A 19,758-nucleotide genomic window follows, 5' to 3' on the forward strand; every position below is an offset into this window, starting at 1 on the left:
GGTGGACTGAGAAAAACATTTAGGATTCAGAGGCTGGGGAAAGTCAAGTTAGGGAAAAGAGAGACCCACAATATCCCACTGAGTAAGATGGAAAAGAAAGATTAAGGATTGCAGAATTGCAGACAAACATGATATAAAGTGATCAGCAGCTCAAGACATAGTACAAGCCTGAAAGGGAAGTAGAAGAAATGTTAGATACATAACTACAAGAAATTGAAGAGAAAGAAAGTGAAGTGGCAAGTGAGTCGAATTACACCCCACCCGTATAACGCTGTCATTAGTAGCATTCACAGAAAATCCATTTGAAGGGGTGTTGTTACCCAAAGGCCCCACTGGTGTGTGCTGTTGGGTCCCCACTGCAAATGGGGACCCATGGGGGTCTCAGTAGTCCTCAGTCAGCCTCTCTGTCTCAGAGGGCTGGATCTTCATCTCAGCCTTCTGGGCCTTGGCCTCATACATCTCCCTCCTGCTGGCCCTCTGGAAGAAGCCACACTGGAGGTGGAGGAGGAGGAGGAGGAGGAGGAGGGATCATGGGAGGGAGTCAAAGGTTAGACTAACAGCTCAATATGGAGTAAGATGAATATAGATCAGTCAGGTGAAGGGGTAAGCAGCTATCATATAATCCAGTGAGGATCTTGTGAGTAAATAAAATTCAGGGCTACTCAAAGTCTGCGTCTGCAGAAATACAGCAGGTTCATGTACGAGAGTAATCAATGTGGTATGATTTGTAGTCTCACCTTCCAAAGTATAAGAATGATGATTCCTAGTAGTAGAATTCCCGCTACAGCTGCAGAGATGATGATCCATAACGGGAGCTCATAGGGTATCTCTACTCCTGCCACTGGTTCTACATCTACTGTGAACTACAAGAAAAGTGGAGACAGTCCAGTAAAATCATCATCATCATCATTATCAGCAGCATCATCATTATTACCATCATTGAGAAAACCCATACCATGTTAGTCTGACTGTCCATCTTTATGGTTGGTCTATTTGTAATGAGCTTCAGCGTGGCTTGACCTTTAACCATGATCCGCTGAGCATTGGGATAGTCCTGCAGAAGCACACAAACATTTTCACAAAGAAGTCAAAGGTTGTAGAAACATAGAATCCAGATACACTCTTTCAAACTGAGTATTTGCAGCTATTGAAGTTACTTAATTTATCAAGAGATGGAGCTGCACAAAGCTCAATGAAGCCATTACTACATATACCCTGGACAGATTATTTAGGAACATTTTGTGCACGACTGACTAAAATCTTGCCATAACTGACCAGTAAATATGCAACAATATTTGTTTTAAGATGGCAAATTTTAATTTGGCCAGCAGTGCTTAGAAAGGAGAGCACAAGGAAGACAGATGCAAAAGTTGGCCAATAGGAGGTTTATCCCAGCGGTGCACATCTGTTAAGACTGAAATTGGTGTGAATGGATTAGCACAGGATGTGCTTTAGGCTTCTGACCATATGAAGATTTATCACATTTGAATTAATGTTTATTAATGAATAAACTTATACTCATTATTGTTGTTCCTCAACCAAAACAGGAAGAAGACATGGACAGTTTTATTATATTATTAACATTTTTTGTGATGTGTGTGTGTGTGTGTGTGGTGAGCTGACCTCGAGCATTGTACTGTTCCACAAACGGGACCTCACATAAATCTTGGCTGAATCCGTCATGTTGAGCAGTGGACAGGTAAAAGTCACGCATCGTGCTGTTCCCTTGGAGCATTCCTTCAACACACAATGAGAAAGAGGCACTATTACACAAGTGAATAAATGCAGACAATTTTGCTCTTGCATAATTTCGTCAGGATGGACATAATCTTAATAAAATGTATATTAACAGATGTACACTATACATTCTAGACTAGGAGCCTCAATGGTTAAAACTACTTATACTATTATAGGAGAAGAAGATTTGTACAGTATGTTGAGTGAAGTAGTCATTGCTAGTGGTTTTTAGCCATACGGCATGGCTTAGGCATGGTTGGTCTGTCAGTTGGTCGGCCTACCACTTTGCTTCAAGGCAAGGCAAGTTTATTTGTATAGAATATTTCAACAACAAGACAATTCAAAGTGCTTTACATAGAACATAAAAGGCATAAAGACAGATATAAAAGCAACACAAGGCAATATAAAAAGACATTCAAATACAATTAAAAAGTGTCAAGAAGTTCGACATACAAATAAGCTAAAATAAAATAACACAGATAAAACAGGAGAATAAAAGTTACAGTGCAGTATAAGATATTAACCCTCAAATTTGGTTTAATATAAGGCAGTTGCAAACAGAAAAGTCTTCAGCTGTGATTTAAAAGAACAGAGAGTGGCAGCTGAGCTGCAGCTTTATGGGAGTTTGTTCAAGATATGTGTTGCATAAAAAATGAACGCTGCCTCTGCATGTTTAGTTTTGACTCTGGGAACAGAAAGCAGACCCGTCCCAGATGACCTGAGAGGTCTGGATGGTTCATTATGTGGCAGCAGATCAGAAATATATTTTGGCCCTAAACCATTCAGTACTTTATAAACCAACAGCGGTATTTCAAAGTCAATTATTTATATTATATTACAGGAAACCAGTATAAAGATCTGAGAATGGGAGTTACATGATCCACTTTCTTGGTCTTAGTGAGGACTCAAGCAGCAGCGTTCTGAATCAGCTGCAGTTCTCTGATCAATATTTTAGGGAGACCCGTAAAGACACCGATTCAGTAGTCAAGTCTACTAAAGATAAATGCATGGACAAGTTTTTCCAAATCCTGCTGAGACATAAGTCCTTTAATACTTGATATATTCTTCAAGTGATAGTAGGCTGACTTTGTCAATGCACTCACTCAGTGCTTGAATTGGACCATAGTCCCCTGGTGATATAGTTAGTAAATTTGTGTGTCGCTTTATTGTGGTATTGTGGTAACATACTTTGTTGTTTTCCATAATCTGAACTGTGGGAGCATGTAGATGTTGAACAGAGGAGGCACCAGAATGAAGCCTTGGGGAACTCATGTTATTTTTGTCCATTCAGTCATGTAATTACCTATAGACACAAAGTAGTCCCTGTCCTTTAAGTAGGACGCAATCAGTTCAGAAAGAAATATCTCAACAACTACAATACAAACAACTAATATTCATTCAATTTCACAGACCTAACCAGGTTAACTTTTAGAGGTAAATTTTATCTGCTGCAGAGTAATCTGTGGTGGTGCAATAACTGTTACTGCTCACCACCGTCATGACCTATGAAACAACAAGAAAGTAGCTCAACATAATATTTTATGCTCATCCTACTTGTTACTTTTACCAGTCCCCCTAAAAAATGTAGATTTATCTACATATCTCTATACCATTGAGCTTTACAGTATATACAAGTTAGTATTTTATTACTCTGGAGATGATGTTCATCACTTGTGCTTATTCAACAAACAGTAATGAAACATCACTGTTCATAGTCTACTGGGGACACATAGGTAACTTTAGAGTCCATATATGAAATATCAGTGATGTGATTTCTTAAATTTCTCTCCCACGATCTGGAGATGTGAAATGTGCAGAGTTCCTATCTCAAACTCTGATGAACAAATATAATTCACATATACTTCAAATAACATGTGAAAGCTGTTTGTGATCCTTGGTAAGGCAGAACCATTTCTTACCAATAAGTAGGACTCCTTTCGAGTGTTCAGTGTGATCGCTGCCTGTGGCTCGATAATATGCGGCTGGTCTGTGTCATCGACATTGTCCACCCTGATCTGCCGTTTCACACGCTTAGATCTACTCTCTGACAACTGGAAGACAAGAGAGGGACAAGGGAAAAATGAAAGCGGGAAGCAGAGGAGACAGAGACATTACATCAGAGGCCTAGTGGTAATTACTGGTTTTGATAAAGACATCACCAGATTATTCTCAGAATAGCATTGTCATTTCCACTGTCTATATGTAGGCCACACGCATCATGATTTTCTATTTGGGGCTCTGTGAGGTTTGTATGTGGCGACGCTGATGTTTTTTTTCCAAAATGTATTTCTGAACAGCCGTGGTTTGGCATTGAGACCATTTTCACACCACTTTTCTACCACAGCGATGTACTCTAGACTGCTCAGACTGCTTCAGTTCGCACTAACGTCAGAATGATTTGCAGCACATGTAAGGAACCTGTGAACAGCACAATACACTCTACGTCAGGAAAGTTAAAGTAAATTAAGTCAGCCCAGTTCAGTGAAATTCATCAAGTGTACTGTTACATTTCTCCAAAGCAGGTGAGTGGTAAGATCAAGAAAATTAACTTTTTGTTCTTTCATTAAAACAACTGCTCTATTGTTTATCTACTGTGTTTGTAGTATTTTAATAATGGGATATTTTGGGATGTGCATAGTATATCATGGGTGAAGCCAGCAGCAAGCTATAAGAAATTTGAGAACAGAAAAGCTACATGTGCAGTGTACATGTGTAGTTGACAGTGCAGAAATAGTAAACATTATAATAGAGAAGAACCACATGTAACAAAGGTCTTTGTCTGAATATGAACCTACAAAGTTTACCAGATTCATCTGTGGCAATGTTTCAAGTACTTTTTGTTGCAATAAACTGTATCCACAATCTGCATATTCAGTGCCTGTCTCTGGTTTATATCACTCTGTCTGGAAACTGTTTCAGTGTATCCAAAACATTTGGGAATAAACTTGAGGAAGTGAGTGCAATGAAGGCAATACAACAATACAATTCAGTTGACCTTTTGAGGAAAAAGGTGCATATTGTGGCTCTAAACCAAAGCCTAAAAAAGAGCCTTACAGTTAGGTTAAGCAGGTTGACAACTTCTCCATGAGGTTTACATTCTGTCTCTGATTGCCCCTTAATGACGATCTTCGTCAGGTACAGCAACCACTTGCCGTTGGCAACCTCAAAGGGCCACTCAAATTCCACAGCAAGGGTCCCCAGGTCTCCCAGGGGCTGACCTTCCATGTTTACCTGGTGGTGAAAAAAGTCAGTGGCACAAAAAAAGGGAACGTCAGTAGAAATCAAACAGATAGTGTGACATAACAGTCAGGGCTTGACTATGACTGTGTGCGACTCTTAAATAGTATCCGCCCCTGGTCATGCTTATACCACAAACCATAGCTCACATAACAATCCCTTCCCCACGCAATATTAAACTTCTGAAGGATAAAAAAAAAATCCCTCAAAGACAGGGTGGGGATGAAGGAAATGTGGGTGAGAGGCACACATATTGTAGATGCAATATACAGTTCTGGAGGTCTAATATAGTCTGAGTGGTAGAGGTGACTCACATTGAAGGTGAACTCCACCAGACTGCCCACGTCACTGGTGTTGACCATGGCTGACTCGCCCATCACTGTCCCACCGAACTGTGTTTGCACCACCGGGTTCGCTCTGGACGGGGTAAGAGTTGGAAATGATTGTACATTGTGCAAGCAGAAACTGGGGTAGAAGATAATGTGATGTGACCTACAAGTACTTAAGTGGTTGCTGTACTGTACATACAGTGCGTCATGAGATGTTACGTAATGGCACTCACATAGAGAAGGAAGGGCGGATGGTGTTCTCAATCAGCAGAGCCACAGGCACAGGCTTCAGGTCACTCTGCTCGCTGAGGCTGAAGAAACAAACAAAAATGTTTGCAAGTGTAATATTTAGTGATTATTTTACATCCATAAAAGCAAGAAGTTATCGCTGAAAATTCAAATGCAGCCTAAACTTTTGCGCTAAAGTTGAAAAAATACAATTAAGGAAAGCTACAAAATGCTTTCCTGTAGAATCAAGACTGGTGCCCAAACATAAACAAATGTAGTATGTAAAAAGCTGAATTAAAACTAGCCTCTAAAATACTGTACTACTGCAAAGGAAGTACAATTCTGCATTAGTGTTAAACACTCACGTGGACAGAAGCAGCTGAGACTCAACCTCTTGTGTGTACAGATCGATCCCTGATGTCTCAAACTTGAGGGTGAGTGACACCTGATTAAGACGACAAGCAAATGAGAAGTGTGACAAGGATATTTCAGTGGAGGAAATAAAAGCCAAATCTAAGAGGGAAAGCCAGTGACAAATATTTAAAATTACCTTCTCATTGCCTTTAAGTGGATTCCCCAAATCACAAATCACTGTGCCCTCAAGACTGCATTGTACATCGTGGTCCTAAACACACAGCATATTAAAAGGATCACATTTAGCAGTTCAAGGGACTGGATATGCAAGTGCAGTGGGAACAGTATCACAGAATAACAAGTGAAGCTATTTTTACTCTTTATGACATACAAAAAGAAAAATCTAATAGTGTGATTTTGTGCTATTAAAAAAAAGAATTTAACACTTATATTTAACTATTAAACTATTAAACTATTAAACGTCCACCCTAAATTTGTCATCTGCTGCCCTCCAGTGGACGTACCGCCGACCTGACACCAGAATATCTCAGAGCATCAGGAATGGTGACGTTGAGCATGGCCTGGTGGGCGTCCTCAGCCACCTTCCCCCGGGAAGGAAAGTTGGTCACCTCCACCATCAGCCGTATTATCTTCATATCGCTGCTGAACTGAAGTACCTGGAATTTGCCCTGCCTGGACACAGGAATATATGAACAACATGTATTATTTATTCACTTATTTTTCAAATTTTGACAAGTCCTTAAATGTATTAATTTTGGCATATACATTTAGGGCCTTAAGTATACTCAGGTCTTGCCTGCTACTGTTAACACTGTAGCAGTAACAGCTAATCCTAAAAACACTGACTTTTTTGATTATTAGGCATGAAAAAAGTCTCTATCAGCCAAAGAAGGCTTCACTACTCAGAATTTCATTTCACCTGGGGTAAGCCTTTCTGCCATCATCAACAAACTGGGCGGTCAGCTGCAGGTTACTGGTACATTTGTTGTCCGAGCCACACTCCTTCTGAAAGTTAATCTGCAAGAAACGGAACAAATAATAACACATCATAAACATGTGCTTCCCTAACAATCTATAAAATGTGGCCTCTGAATGCTGTGTATGCACCAACCTCAGTTCTTTTTGTGAGTTTCTGCTCCTGGCTAAAAATTGGGAAAAAGTCCAGGTTCTGCAGGGAGCGTTTGGATTTAGGTTTTTGTTCATGTAGTGATATGTTGAGGGAAAAGACCACCGGCTCCAGTTTGTCTCTAACAGGCCCCTGTAAATTCATCCAAGAATCTTGTATTAGTCTTAATTTATTTTTTTTGTAGTGAGTATTTGTATTTGTAGTGACATCTTACCGCTAAAATCAGGTTCAGAACATTACACCTGGTTTTGGAGGATGGCAGGCTCAGGAAGCCTGTGTATGTGTCATCATTATTGGCCTGAAAATGAACACGAGGGCTTCTTCTCCTCTCCATGTCGGCCTCCACTGTGTACTTCACCGCTTCACAAAGTGGAAATGTATACAGAACATTATAGAAAGATGCGGCAAGTCCATGTGTTGATAATTCATTAGTTTTTGACAATATGAAGAATTAACATGATGATCTGCAAGCTGCCAGAGGGCCAGTATAATTGCAGCCTTTAAATTATACAATTTGAAAGTATATGGTTTGTTTAAGTAACGGAAGACTGCTTACTGATATTTTTCTTGAAGTCTTTGTTTCCGTTGCTTAGAGTGAAAGACAAGCACAGAGTCGCTGTAATACTGTGAAACACAAAGAGAAACTGATTAATTTTCAAACAAAATTGAATGAGCAAGTGTCAGAATTAGATGCTCTGAAGAGAAATCTCACCATGGTGTATTTCCAGGACACCGATTAGGGTCCACAATCTTTGGCTTGACAGTGAAGTCCTTAGTTAAGTGGATGACTGGTCGAGCCCTGGAAACACACAAACAAACAAAAGTGAATCAGACTGTGCCTAAGTTATAAAAACAGAATGATTAAACTAACAAAAAGTGAGAAAATCTTCCACCTAATGTGTCTGCTTGTACATTATTATATAATATTTACTGTTAAACTTTGTACTTCCACAATGCCATCTTTTTAGGAAATAAGTTTTGCTTTTGGCTTACACAAAAATGTAATTTTCTGTTCATAAACACACAGTTCACAGTACTTTATCAACACACAGGACACAATTTGATATTTTAAATAAAATTAAATCAAAAAAGTGAAGTGGCGATGTTTTTACCCAATAATGACGTTTTTCTCTACTATTTCTACCTGAGCAGGGCGATGCGGTCATCCAGAGAGCCAACCAAGATGTCAGGGTAACTGTTGTCATCCATGTCCATCCCTCCATTGATGGAGTAGCCAAAAGTCTGGAAACCTCCATTACCCACTGATTTACCCTCAATCACCTATGGAGGGCAACAATGACTCATGAAAGATCAACACAATAAATCTGGATCTTTTAGGAGAAGTCTGACCTGTCAATCACAGTAGGTGAGACGTTACCTGACTGTACTCCTTTGAGATTCCCTTTTTACTTCCCATCCATATGTAGACCTTTCCTGTGTCGTGGAAAGGAGCTCCCACTGCAAAGTCTGCAGACATTAAGAAAGGGGTGAACTATTTCAAAGAAGTGTGCAAAGGTGAGCAGCTGAAAAGAAATTGGTGGAGGTTTGTCTAGGGGCAGTGTTAGCCCTGTAGGTGGCAGCATAACACTACATAATGATTAGTGAATGCCAGCTGCTGCAATTTTTTTTTTTTTTTTTTTTTTTTAAAGCTTTACAGTTTTGTGTAATGCAACATGGTCCATTATGTTTCTCTGCTGAGATAATTGCTTAGCAACAATGCATAAGAAACAATCATACAAGGTACTTAATAGGGTGCTTCTGAATGTACTACCTCTGGTTTAACTTGATGTGACTGCATCAATGAACCTGCACTTTGGGTGGAAGGATATTGTCCTCTTGGAGCTTTCTTTTCCATGAGGCATTAACTTCATTTTGTTTGTGTAATTGTAAAACAAATGTTGTGTTCAGTGTCATACCTTGGAATCCATCTTGGTTGATATCACCAATGGCAGCAACTGCAAAGCCGAACCCAGAGGTTGCTGGACCCCTCAATACCTTGGTGGCAGTTTTCTGGAAAGATCCATTCTCATTCATGTAGATATACACTGCTCCTCCCTCATCCTTCATACGGTCAAAGTAAAACGGGGCGCCCACGATTAGGTCATTCCAACTGGAAAATACAAAAGAAACATCCAAAAATTATACATTAATAAGCAAATACATGAACATTCAAATAAAACCAAGTCCTATTCTTTGCATCTCAAATGGACACGTTCCCTAAAATCTTTCAGGTCCAACAAGGTTTCATTCATGCATCAAAGGGAGACACGTGATTTTGCAATGATGTCATGACGAACACCTTATCTGAGCTGCTGAAAGGACAGGTTTTCATTCCTGCCCAGTCATATATGCATTCTCCACATAACATAGTAGATCATAACTACAGAACATTAGAGCAGTTCACACCTTAAGATACACAAGATACAGTTAAAGGCATTCATCCATGCAGGCATAACCCTTCCTTTTTCTCCCTCTCTAGCTGTGTGGCTTCAAAAATGGCATTAGGTGAAAAGCTGGAAACATTATTTCTGATTTAATGGGATGCCATTTGCAACCCATTACAATTTTTTTGGTCCCTAGTAAGGAAAACTTGGATTTTTGTTGATGTCAATGTGACACTGAAAATGTTATTTCAGCTTTTGGAGGAAAATGTCCTTGTTCCTATGATACCAAGCAGTAAACTAATCAGGTGTATGATGTAGTATGGGGTCCAAACAAGGAATAATGTTCTTATTTTCTAAATGTACAATATAAGAACAGAAAAGGCTGAAAATATTACTGATTTTCACTATTCACAGTTCTCCATAATTACAATAGCTGGTGTGCAGAGACATACTCATCGTTGTTGAGGTCGGTGATAGCCAGGCTGTTCCCAAAGTACGAGCCCACTTGTTCCCCGGGGATGATGATCACAGGCTCGATGTTGGTGTCAGTCTTTCTCCCAAACATCACAGAGCCCTTGGACTCGTCCCTGGGTGACCCTGTCACCACTGTGTAGTCACCATGGCTCAGCAGCTTCCTGTCTTCAAGAACTGAATAACCTGCAGAAGACAACATTAGAGATTCACTGTTAAAACTGTCATCTGACCTTTGTAAAGGCAATATGGGCCATTTTCAGTACCAAAATGGCATTTGCTGTGATACAGATGACACTATTGTGAAATGAAAAACATCTTTTAAAACTGACGTCCTCATTTTTTGTGGCTGTCTTGCATTTCACTCTGACAACCAGATGTCCATCTGACTGTGGGAAGGTTAAATGGTAAAAAAGGATTTTACATATTATATCATACAAAAACAGAAACATACCCATATAACTGTATCGTCTGTTCAGCTGTCCAAAGTCTTTTCCAGTGGAGTCCCATGCATTCCCTGGATCCGGATCTCTCCATGTTACATGAACATTCCCTTTATATCAAAGCAGAATCAGACAACAATGTTAAAATCTGCTTCATGCACAACAGACAGGTTTCCCAGACAGAGAATAATCCTACTGTTAGACTAACACTAGGATTGTAGTAGTCCTCAATGGGGTTTAATCCCTGTCTGCGAAACCTGCCTATTATTTCAATGTTAAGTAACAAAACACCCTCTTTTTGGCGTTAACTCTTCAGTGCCAACCTTGCCACAGGTAGCTGCCAGTGGCGCCGATGTAGACATCAGTGTCTGTCATGCCGGCTGAGATGCCCATGTTGCACATGCCCTCAAGCTCCATGTCGAAGTTGGGGTTACAGACCTCATAACTGTATGTCTGCCAGTCATCGTTGGGGTCATAGGTCAAGTCATTACTCCTTACATAACATTTTCCTATCATCCGACGCTGCTCCTCTGTGCCGCCTTGGATGATCTTTACATAACGATGTCCACATGCCTGGACACAAGAGGAGAGAATGTCTTAATTTCTTCTGCATCCAGTGTAGCAAAAAATGAAAATATCCAGCAGAATTCATATCAAAAGGACAAAAAAATTCCCTCTGGAAAATATAACTCCTTACTCATGCACATGATTTCAGTATGACTCTACATGGCATTTTCTACCTGCATGTGTCATTATGTCTTGTGGGTGTGTTTGTTGAGTGTAACATCCGGTGGCTGTATGCTGCAGCTGTCATCCGTGATGCTACATTATGGTATAAACAGGGTGTCATCGCACCCTGCATCCCCTAAATGCTACAGTAAATGTTGCTGTGCACTTAATATGTCATTTGTGACATTGAATAATACAGTAAAACAGGGTGTCATCTCACCAGCACGCGTCCCCCTGGCTGGTTTCTCTGGCTGGCCACGGTCACACCCAGCCACATGCCCTCCACCATCTCTGATGGATTTGCTGTGGATGTGTCAGATAGGTTGGGTCAGGTGTGGAAGTTACATTAAAAGGTTGACTGAAAGCTAATAACAGTAAATGTGCTTTGTGAATGTGCTGTGCTGAATAGTGTGGAGTTTTAATTCTATTAATCTGTCAACATGGAAATACAGTGTACAAAATACAGTTTAACATCCAGAATATTAAAATGTTTGGAATTTCATTTAGGGATCAATCAGTTTTAATGTCAAAATTTCAGTGTCATATTTTAACTAATCCAATCAGCATCTTGTCAGACCATCCATTATATTAAAAGAAACATCCACCATGATTATGGTGATCACAGTCACAGGAAAACCAACCTGAACAGTAAAGTTTCATTCAGCCTGGATCATGCCCTGACAAATATTAACCACAAAAATGCGCTGTGACTGCAGCAACTCCGACCTCAACATTGTATGTGACGAGGAATCCTTTCATTATAGTTTTTACTTTTAGCCTCCAGGGGGCCGATTCACCTTCAGGTAGTACAGTGTAAGTCTATCAGTTAATAACCCTCAATTAAAAGAGGATGCCTTTCAGAGATTTCGTACCCTGGAGCTCATCATGTAGGTGCAGCAAATGACTGTGCATGCTATGGAACATGACAAAGATTAAGCTTTGCGATTGTTTGACACACTCGCTCTGTCCTTAGTGAAGAAAGTGGAAGCTCATTTGCAAGAATTTTATGGTTTCAGCTCCTTGCTCTGCAATCAGGGAAATCCTCCACGGTACCTGTATGTGTTAAAGGGGAACTCCATTCCTTTTACACTAAAAGGTCAGTTTTCTAGTCACACACACAACCCTGATGATGTCATCAGTTTTATTGTGGGTTGGGGACTATAAATGTTTAACATAAAACCATTACGAACTTGGGGAATGGAGTTTGAAAGACATGTTAACCTGGCTGGGGGGTTTATTATGGGAAAGAAGGATCCAGTGTTTTTGGAACTTTATATCCAGAAAGGATTTCTCAGCTTCTGTTGCTTCAATTTTGACCGGTTTTTATTTATCAGCTTTATGGAAGTGCAATTCTAAATCACTCGAACACCCCTTTAATTACTATTTCTAGATTGCTTTTTAGCTATGCTAACAACAATGGCAATGTTGGTTGTTCCACCACTTTGGCCCAGACTAAAATATCTCAAGAACTATTGGATAGACTGCCTTCAGATTTTGTACAGATATTGATATCTCCCTTGAGATGAATTACAATAACTTCAATAATATGGTAATATGGCAATAGTGGCAATATCAGGTCACAATTTTAATTGGTCCAATACTTTGATTTATGACCAACTACTGGCACAACTAAGACATTCCTAACAGCCTCAGCTGTATACGCTAGAATAAGATGGTGAATATGGTAAACATTACACCCACTAAGCATGAGCATGTTGGCGTTGTCATTGTGAGCATGTTAACATGCTGATATTAGCATTTAGCTCAAAGCTCACAGCTGTGCCTAATGCCACATTCTTGTCATATCTGAGTTATCATAATTATAAAATTTCTTAAAAATGTCAATACACAGTATTTTAAACCTTCCCACAACCAACTCAGTTATTATACAACCTTCTTGACTAGTCAGAAGTCGTTAAGATGGGCTTCCCATCTCTACCATCCATATATGACTTGAGTGCGACATTAGAACAGCCTCATGGAAGCTGTAGAAACTTGTTTTCACATCAATGATAATTCCTCTCTCGCTCTCCCTCCTCTTGGAGTCTGCTCAGGTGCATCAATTGGCTTTACTGTGTGGCTCACTCACTTGAGCTGACCAGGTCCATTCTGGAGCAATCATTGGTGTCCATGGTAATGGGACAGGAGTAGACAGCTCCTGTTTCATTGACATTTTGTAGTGATATGGCTTTCTCTTTGGGTGCTCCTGCTATAAGGCTGGAGACACACACACACACAGGAAAACAGGGAGAGACAGATAGAGTTTATTAGATTATATCAGAGCCTTGTCATGGTGTTAGATAATACAATGTAGTGACAGCAGCAGCAACAAGAAGAAGCTAGACTACTTCACAGATAATCCTGCTAGTCTAAACAAAGAAAAAATCCTACAAGTTTGAGTTGTAGTATATTTGAATGAGCATCTTTCTTCAATCTTCCACCCAGCTTTTAGCAGTATGACACTTTGCCCGAATAAAGTACATGAATTATTAAGGGTGACACCTGAGACACTGAATATGTATTCAGTTTATATAGACAGAAAGACACACACACACACACACACACACACACACACACACACACACACACACACACACACACACACACAGAGTGAGCTAGTTCATGTGACTTGTAAATTAAAAGTGGAAAGAGAGGAGCAGTCAGAGCATGACCCGTGACAAGTCTGGGCACCACACACACAGACACAAACTAGTTTCTTGGTGATGGATGTGATCTTTTTGTCCACTCACCCAGACACTCCCTACATCAGCACCTTTTAACACACCACACAACTTTGAAGTAGAGGGATTACTCCTCTGTGCTGGGACGCACTATTTACTGTCAGCACAAGATTTATTAACTCCACTTTGTAGGAGGAAAGTGCAGACAATCTTGTTTACAGTGTGTGTGACACAGGGCCTGCTGTACTATGTCTGGAAACAAATGCATATAGTCGAGTAGTCAAAGTGCAGATTTAAAGCATGTCATTATTTTCATTCAAGCACTCTGAGAAAGTTCAAGCATTGCTGGTTGGTTGCTGATATGTTATTGGCAGTGGTGAACAATAGAAAGTGGTGAGTCAAGCTGTTAGTCAAGCTTGTGGGCATATTAACTGTGGGGTGCAACGTCCCTTACACGCACTGATAAGAATGAATAAATACAGATAATGGGTGTAGACATGAAAAATTCTCCTTTACAGTTAGGTCATTGTACCTTTGAATCAAAATGTCTGTCATGAGTCAACCCTACATTGTTCCAACTTGAGTATAGATCATTTCTTGTTAGAGGTAAAACCTGACGGACGGATGAAATATTCAACAGATTTAGCAAGATAATGTCATTTGTTAACCTGCTAACGCATTACTCACAGGTTATGTGGTGGGTTTTCATTCATTCAATCACAGTGAGACTGTGTACCAGGCTCTATCACTCCACCACGGTGTCTGTATTTTTAGACCCTTCCATAGACAAAATGCCCCCATACACACTTGCAATCTAATCATGAGAACATCTCAAGAAGCCAGACAAAATATTTTCCCTTTGATGTGTCACCTGAACACGAACAGACTCGGAAGTTTGCATGAAAATCAGTCATGTGAGTTTGGTTTGGCCGCTGATCTTGTATCGAATTACCCCATTACCAATTTGAAACTTGACCATGTGGGAGATGACAATATTTCTAATCTCAGGTGCTGTGGCAGATATTTTATCCTTTTCTTGTCTCTACTTCAATCAGCCAGGTTGAGAAGTAATTTGGTTCGCGACTATATGAGAGGGAAATACCATTATCTTCTGCTTTTTAAGAGTTAAATATACCAGCAGCAAGCATTGCACCGAATATTTTCCGCTGATGCATGAAAAACAGACATCCTGCAGCCATGTGTGCATCATTTGAAACAGAAAGGTACAATTATCCCTTCTTTCTGCTACCAGATGGCCAAGATGGCCTCTCAGGGCCGGCAGTTTCCAGTAGACTGGGAAGAAGAGGCCTTGGTTCAGGTAATCATTCAGTAATGCAGACAGCATCTGAGATTCCACAGAGGTTTGTAGACGTTACTGGGACTGACAGATATGTGGAGAATCAGGGCCACAGAGTCCCACTGTGAGTGTGTGGGGGCCCATTTTGTGATCTACATTATGAGTGTACGTGTGTGCTCATACTATGAAAGTGTTGACCACATGAGCAAGTGGGTGAGTGTATATACCGTACATGGTATATGTCTGCATAAGTGGCTTGCCTTTCTACAGACCTTCCATGGCCATTAAATCAGAAGTCACGGACACCCAAAGTGTTTTTCAGCTGTTAGGGCCCAAAATACTGACTTACAAGGTTAGCCGTTCTTGTGGGAAAACCAAGCTTCATTATGGGAGATTATATAAATCATTTAGAGAGAGCAAGAAAGAAAGGGGTCAAACCAGGGAATAAGCAAGACTGTTATGAAACAGTGTGTGAACTTTGCTCGCACCGAGGAAAAAATTATGAGGAACTGGTACACAGAGTCCAGCTCTAATCACATGTGCTCCACATTGGCTGGCTGCTTGTTGCAGCAAACCAGACAAAAAGATCTGATCTAGCGTCATCTAGTCTCATAAACATAATCACTGTCGTTTGACTGTCTCAGAAGAGACACGTGGGTCACCTGTGTTTGTTGTGGAAATTCAACACTGTGGATTGACGCCATCAGCTTTCACAAACAGTGAAGACACAGTTTTCAAAGTCAGCAGTTCTATTTTCAGCCTTTTCATGTTGTAACTTCCAAAGGTAATACTGTACTTTATTAAATTAGGACCCCTAACATAAACTCTCCTCGCTATCATAATGACTGAAAGATTCCACTTCACATATGCAAGGCAAGCCAGCTAGATCATACACATGAAAACCAACTTTCTCCAAATGTCAGTTTTTCTTCAGCCTTCCTCACCCACACACACATCACCAAAACTTGTCGTTACAAGGTATTGACTCAGCCGTGACAACACACCTCATATCCTGTCCTGTTGCAACTACAACAATGTGCACTCTCCTCCTATCTCCCTTCCTGCTCATCACCTCCTCATAAACAGGCTGTCAAAGGCTCAGGGGAGGGATTGGGAAGGTGGGGAGGGGTTGTGGGGGGCAGCCAGCAGCTGCATTCCTACTCTGAGGACATGTTGAAATTTGCCCCTTCTGCCAAAGAAGTGATCTGAGCGGCTGGCTATTACTAACATTTACTGTGGTTAACACACCCAGGTAAGGTGAGCGTGGCTGCATTCTTGACATCTAGAGTAAGAAACTCTTACAGGAATGGAGTTTGATAAACTACTGTATATTCATATCAGTGATGTTTAGATAAACAAACAGAGATCAACTTATCATCTTAACCAACACTGCCCGCCCAGGTGTCTGACTGAACTATGACTAAAGGAGCGGTCAGAGGTTTAGAAAAAGTGGGTGAGTGATAGAAGGGAATTGGGGAAATCCAGAGAGAAGCAAGGGGGCAAAAAGGCTGATTGAAAAAAAAAGAGAAAACACTACAAGGTCTTGTCAATTTGATAAACAGATATCTGTCTATAAGACAATTACCGCAACACTTGTAGTTACATTGTAGTTAATTAATCTAACCTGAGTACTCCTGACACATAATAAAATCAACCGCACTGAAACCTGGAAAACCAACGTAATTAAATATGACAAAACCCTTTTGGATGACATTTTCTTTCCATCTCACAGGCTTTTGTCAAATTAACAAGAAGAGACAATGTGCAAGGTGAGTCAGTTGTGTTTACAGGGAAGCATAATGCTGCCTCATTTACAGTAAATTCATCTTCATCTGGGCCCAGTCTGAACAGGACTGCAATGAGACACCTGACGTACGTCTACTACTGGCACACAACTTTTCACCCTGCTGGCCCATGCCTTAAATGTCAGGAGGGGTAAATATTTAAATTGGGTACGTGAGAGAATGTGGCTAACAAAGAGACCAAGATGGAAAAAGGAAATAAGAGTAAGATAAAGAGCAAAAGAGGCAACTTTTTGTTTCTAGCTTTTTATTGACTGTGTATTTTCTAGAGTGTATGCTCAAGTATTAGCTGCAAGTGTGACTGAGTGTGTCAGCCTTACACAAGTGATGGATCACCTGTCCAGATAAGGCTTAGTAACCTGTTTGTCACAAGGTGCAGCTGTAGTCCCCAAGTCATAGAAAAAGAAAAATGTTAGAGAAACTCAGGGCCTGTTTTTATCAATCAGGCATAAAACTCCTTTTGGAACCACTGAATATACACGATGTGTAACACAAGAAGTACTAGTAAAGCATGTAACCCAAGCATGTCCATGGGCTAGGCCAGAATTTGGTACCACCAAGGTGGCAAAATCTCTTTGGTCCCAGTTTGTTTGTAGGGCCCATATAAGTACTTTGAGACATGATAACCATTTCAAATGAGTAGCTTTACTAATCTTTTGGGACAATAATTGTTTTTGCCATTATCGCCCTACAGTATCTGCACATTAGGTTTGTGTGCAGTCTATTGGCAAGATCTTACGTACCAATACATGTAATAATTAATTGAATCACATATAAAATTACACACGCATAGAATATAACATATATATAAAGAATATAAACAGGTTCTATGAGTATTTTTTTCAGCAACATAGCGTTTTTTTGGGGGGGTGGGGGGTTCACAACTGAGCATTAAAGGACCAGTGTGTAGAGTTTTGTGGCATCTAGCAGTGAGGTTGTAGATTGTAACCAACTGGGCAAAGTAGAGATCTTCACATTAAAGATGTCCTGGCTCATCCATTTGGTCCATGGCCTTGGGCACTCTTAAATCCTAATGGCTCATTGTGGAAAACTAACAAGGCTGCCCTTGCAAGAGAGTTAGAGAAATCAGCATCAGCAGTTGGAGATATTGGAGAACACCCTGCATGCATCATTGATGGAATGAGCCTTGTTCAGAAACTGAAAGGTGGTGGCAAGACTTTTGGAGAGATTGCTGGTTCTGAGCTGAATCTAGCGTTGCATGAAGGAGGAAACAGTAAGCGGATAGATGTGGTGTTCGATGTGTACTGGAAAACAGACTAAGAGATGCTGTTGTGGTTAAGTAAGTAGAACTCAATGGAAGAACATTTCCCTGGAACACAATATTGTGCAGTGGAGAAAGTTGTTAAGTAATACAGACAGCAAAACAGCCTTGATAACATTCATTGTGGAGAGACAGGCTATTGTCTGAGCAGAAAAGACTGGAATGTTGTTGAAGAGCTGAAATCTTCCCATGTGGCGGCAGATACCCATATGCTCCTACATGCAATCATACCAGAGTGGCTATCAAACCACAGTTATTGTGAGTGAGGATACGGATGTCATGATCCTTTATCTCGGATACTGTAAGAAGATAACCTGTATCAGAAATGTGGCACTCAGAATTGGACAAGGTGCATCAACATCAGCAACCCTGCTCAGCTCCTATGACCTATGCGATGCTCTTGTAGGTGTTTAAGTGTTTCTGCAGGATGAGGAAAACTCAGCGCTCTCAAACTTATCAAAGGAAACAGGACAATCCAAGAGTCTTTCAAGTCCCTGGGAACATCCTGGGATGGGACTACTTACACCTGCATATAAAGATACTGTAAATCTTTTTGCAGGATGAGGCAAACTCAGCGCTCTCAAACTTATCAAAGGAAACAGGACAATGCAAGAGTCTTTTAAATCTCTGGGAACGTCTTGGGATGGGACTTCTTACACCTGCATATACAGCGTGCCAATTACCAGGCAGCAGTCTGGAGGCACTGCCTGGTCATAGCCAAACATAGCACAGCCAAAAGGACATGGATGGACAACTGGTGACAGGGGTATGCTTAAAATAAATACAATAAATAATGTTCACTATCTTGCTCTAATAATGAATGAATGAATAGTTCATTTCGGTCATACGTTATAAGGAACAAAACTTAACAATTTGTCATCATACATGTTTACACCAATCCATTTCACAAAATAAAATTCACACAATCAATGACTGGAATAGGCTGAAGCCCAAGGCTTATTTTTGCGTATCCTATACAATCCATAAAATAACCTAGAATATCAGCAGTACAAAAGAAAGAAAAGAAGAAAATTTACTCTAAATTGTAATCCTAAATCTTTTAAGGCAGAGGGTTACACAATTTCAACTCGTCACTAAGACCCTTCCATACTTTGACTCCAACAACTGAAACAAATCTGTATTTTATATTAGTTCTTACTTTACATGTTTCAAAGATAAAAACTCTCTTAAATTATAATTTCCTTCTCTTGATTTAAAAAAATGTTGAATACAAACAGGAAGGCTTTTAGTCCTAACTCGAAAAAGTATTTCCAATGTTTTTGAATATTGGAATCATCTTAGCCATTTTCATTTTATTGGGAAAAATACCTGTTAAAAAGGATTTATTAGATATATAAGTAAACAGCTTGAGGACACAGTCAATTACTTCTTACAATAGTGTCAGTGGATTTTTTATTCTTAAACTTTCTGACAACTTCTAACACATCACTCTCACAAACTCCACCAAGGAACATTGAATTGTTGTTGCGTTACGAAGGTTAATTTCCTTTGCCTACATTAACAACAAAATCATTCAACCCATTAACAGTTTCCTTTACATTTTCAATAACTGAATTGTCTTTTTTTATTACAAAATATGTTGGAAAATCCTTTTTACTACATTTTTTGACCATGTC

The 19,758-nt window shown here is 40.0% G+C and overlaps 1 protein-coding gene across 1 annotated transcript in view; it reads right to left on the reverse strand.

The window, feature by feature from the left end:
- Positions 1 to 19,758, reverse strand: part of itga3b (integrin, alpha 3b) — a 32,455-nt gene that overhangs the window by 1,834 nt on the left and 10,863 nt on the right. Inside the window, exons 2-25 of the mRNA XM_042397931.1 lie at positions 13,149 to 13,276; positions 11,280 to 11,362; positions 10,654 to 10,903; positions 10,342 to 10,440; positions 9,869 to 10,073; positions 8,949 to 9,142; positions 8,411 to 8,499; positions 8,177 to 8,313; positions 7,745 to 7,831; positions 7,589 to 7,656; positions 7,247 to 7,392; positions 7,018 to 7,164; positions 6,826 to 6,923; positions 6,410 to 6,578; positions 6,082 to 6,156; positions 5,897 to 5,976; positions 5,537 to 5,614; positions 5,289 to 5,391; positions 4,792 to 4,968; positions 3,657 to 3,788; positions 1,624 to 1,737; positions 956 to 1,054; positions 738 to 863; positions 321 to 492 (exon numbers count right to left, since the gene is read on the reverse strand). Coding sequence (XP_042253865.1) covers positions 382 to 492; positions 738 to 863; positions 956 to 1,054; positions 1,624 to 1,737; positions 3,657 to 3,788; positions 4,792 to 4,968; positions 5,289 to 5,391; positions 5,537 to 5,614; positions 5,897 to 5,976; positions 6,082 to 6,156; positions 6,410 to 6,578; positions 6,826 to 6,923; positions 7,018 to 7,164; positions 7,247 to 7,392; positions 7,589 to 7,656; positions 7,745 to 7,831; positions 8,177 to 8,313; positions 8,411 to 8,499; positions 8,949 to 9,142; positions 9,869 to 10,073; positions 10,342 to 10,440; positions 10,654 to 10,903; positions 11,280 to 11,362; positions 13,149 to 13,276 — 2,995 coding nt within the window. The 3' untranslated portion in view covers positions 321 to 381. The remainder of the gene's footprint in view (positions 1 to 320; positions 493 to 737; positions 864 to 955; positions 1,055 to 1,623; positions 1,738 to 3,656; positions 3,789 to 4,791; positions 4,969 to 5,288; positions 5,392 to 5,536; positions 5,615 to 5,896; positions 5,977 to 6,081; positions 6,157 to 6,409; positions 6,579 to 6,825; positions 6,924 to 7,017; positions 7,165 to 7,246; positions 7,393 to 7,588; positions 7,657 to 7,744; positions 7,832 to 8,176; positions 8,314 to 8,410; positions 8,500 to 8,948; positions 9,143 to 9,868; positions 10,074 to 10,341; positions 10,441 to 10,653; positions 10,904 to 11,279; positions 11,363 to 13,148; positions 13,277 to 19,758) is intronic.

This window comes from Thunnus maccoyii, chromosome 20, assembly GCF_910596095.1.
Source record: "Thunnus maccoyii chromosome 20, fThuMac1.1, whole genome shotgun sequence".
In the NCBI taxonomy this organism is placed as follows: Eukaryota; Metazoa; Chordata; class Actinopteri; order Scombriformes; family Scombridae; genus Thunnus; species Thunnus maccoyii.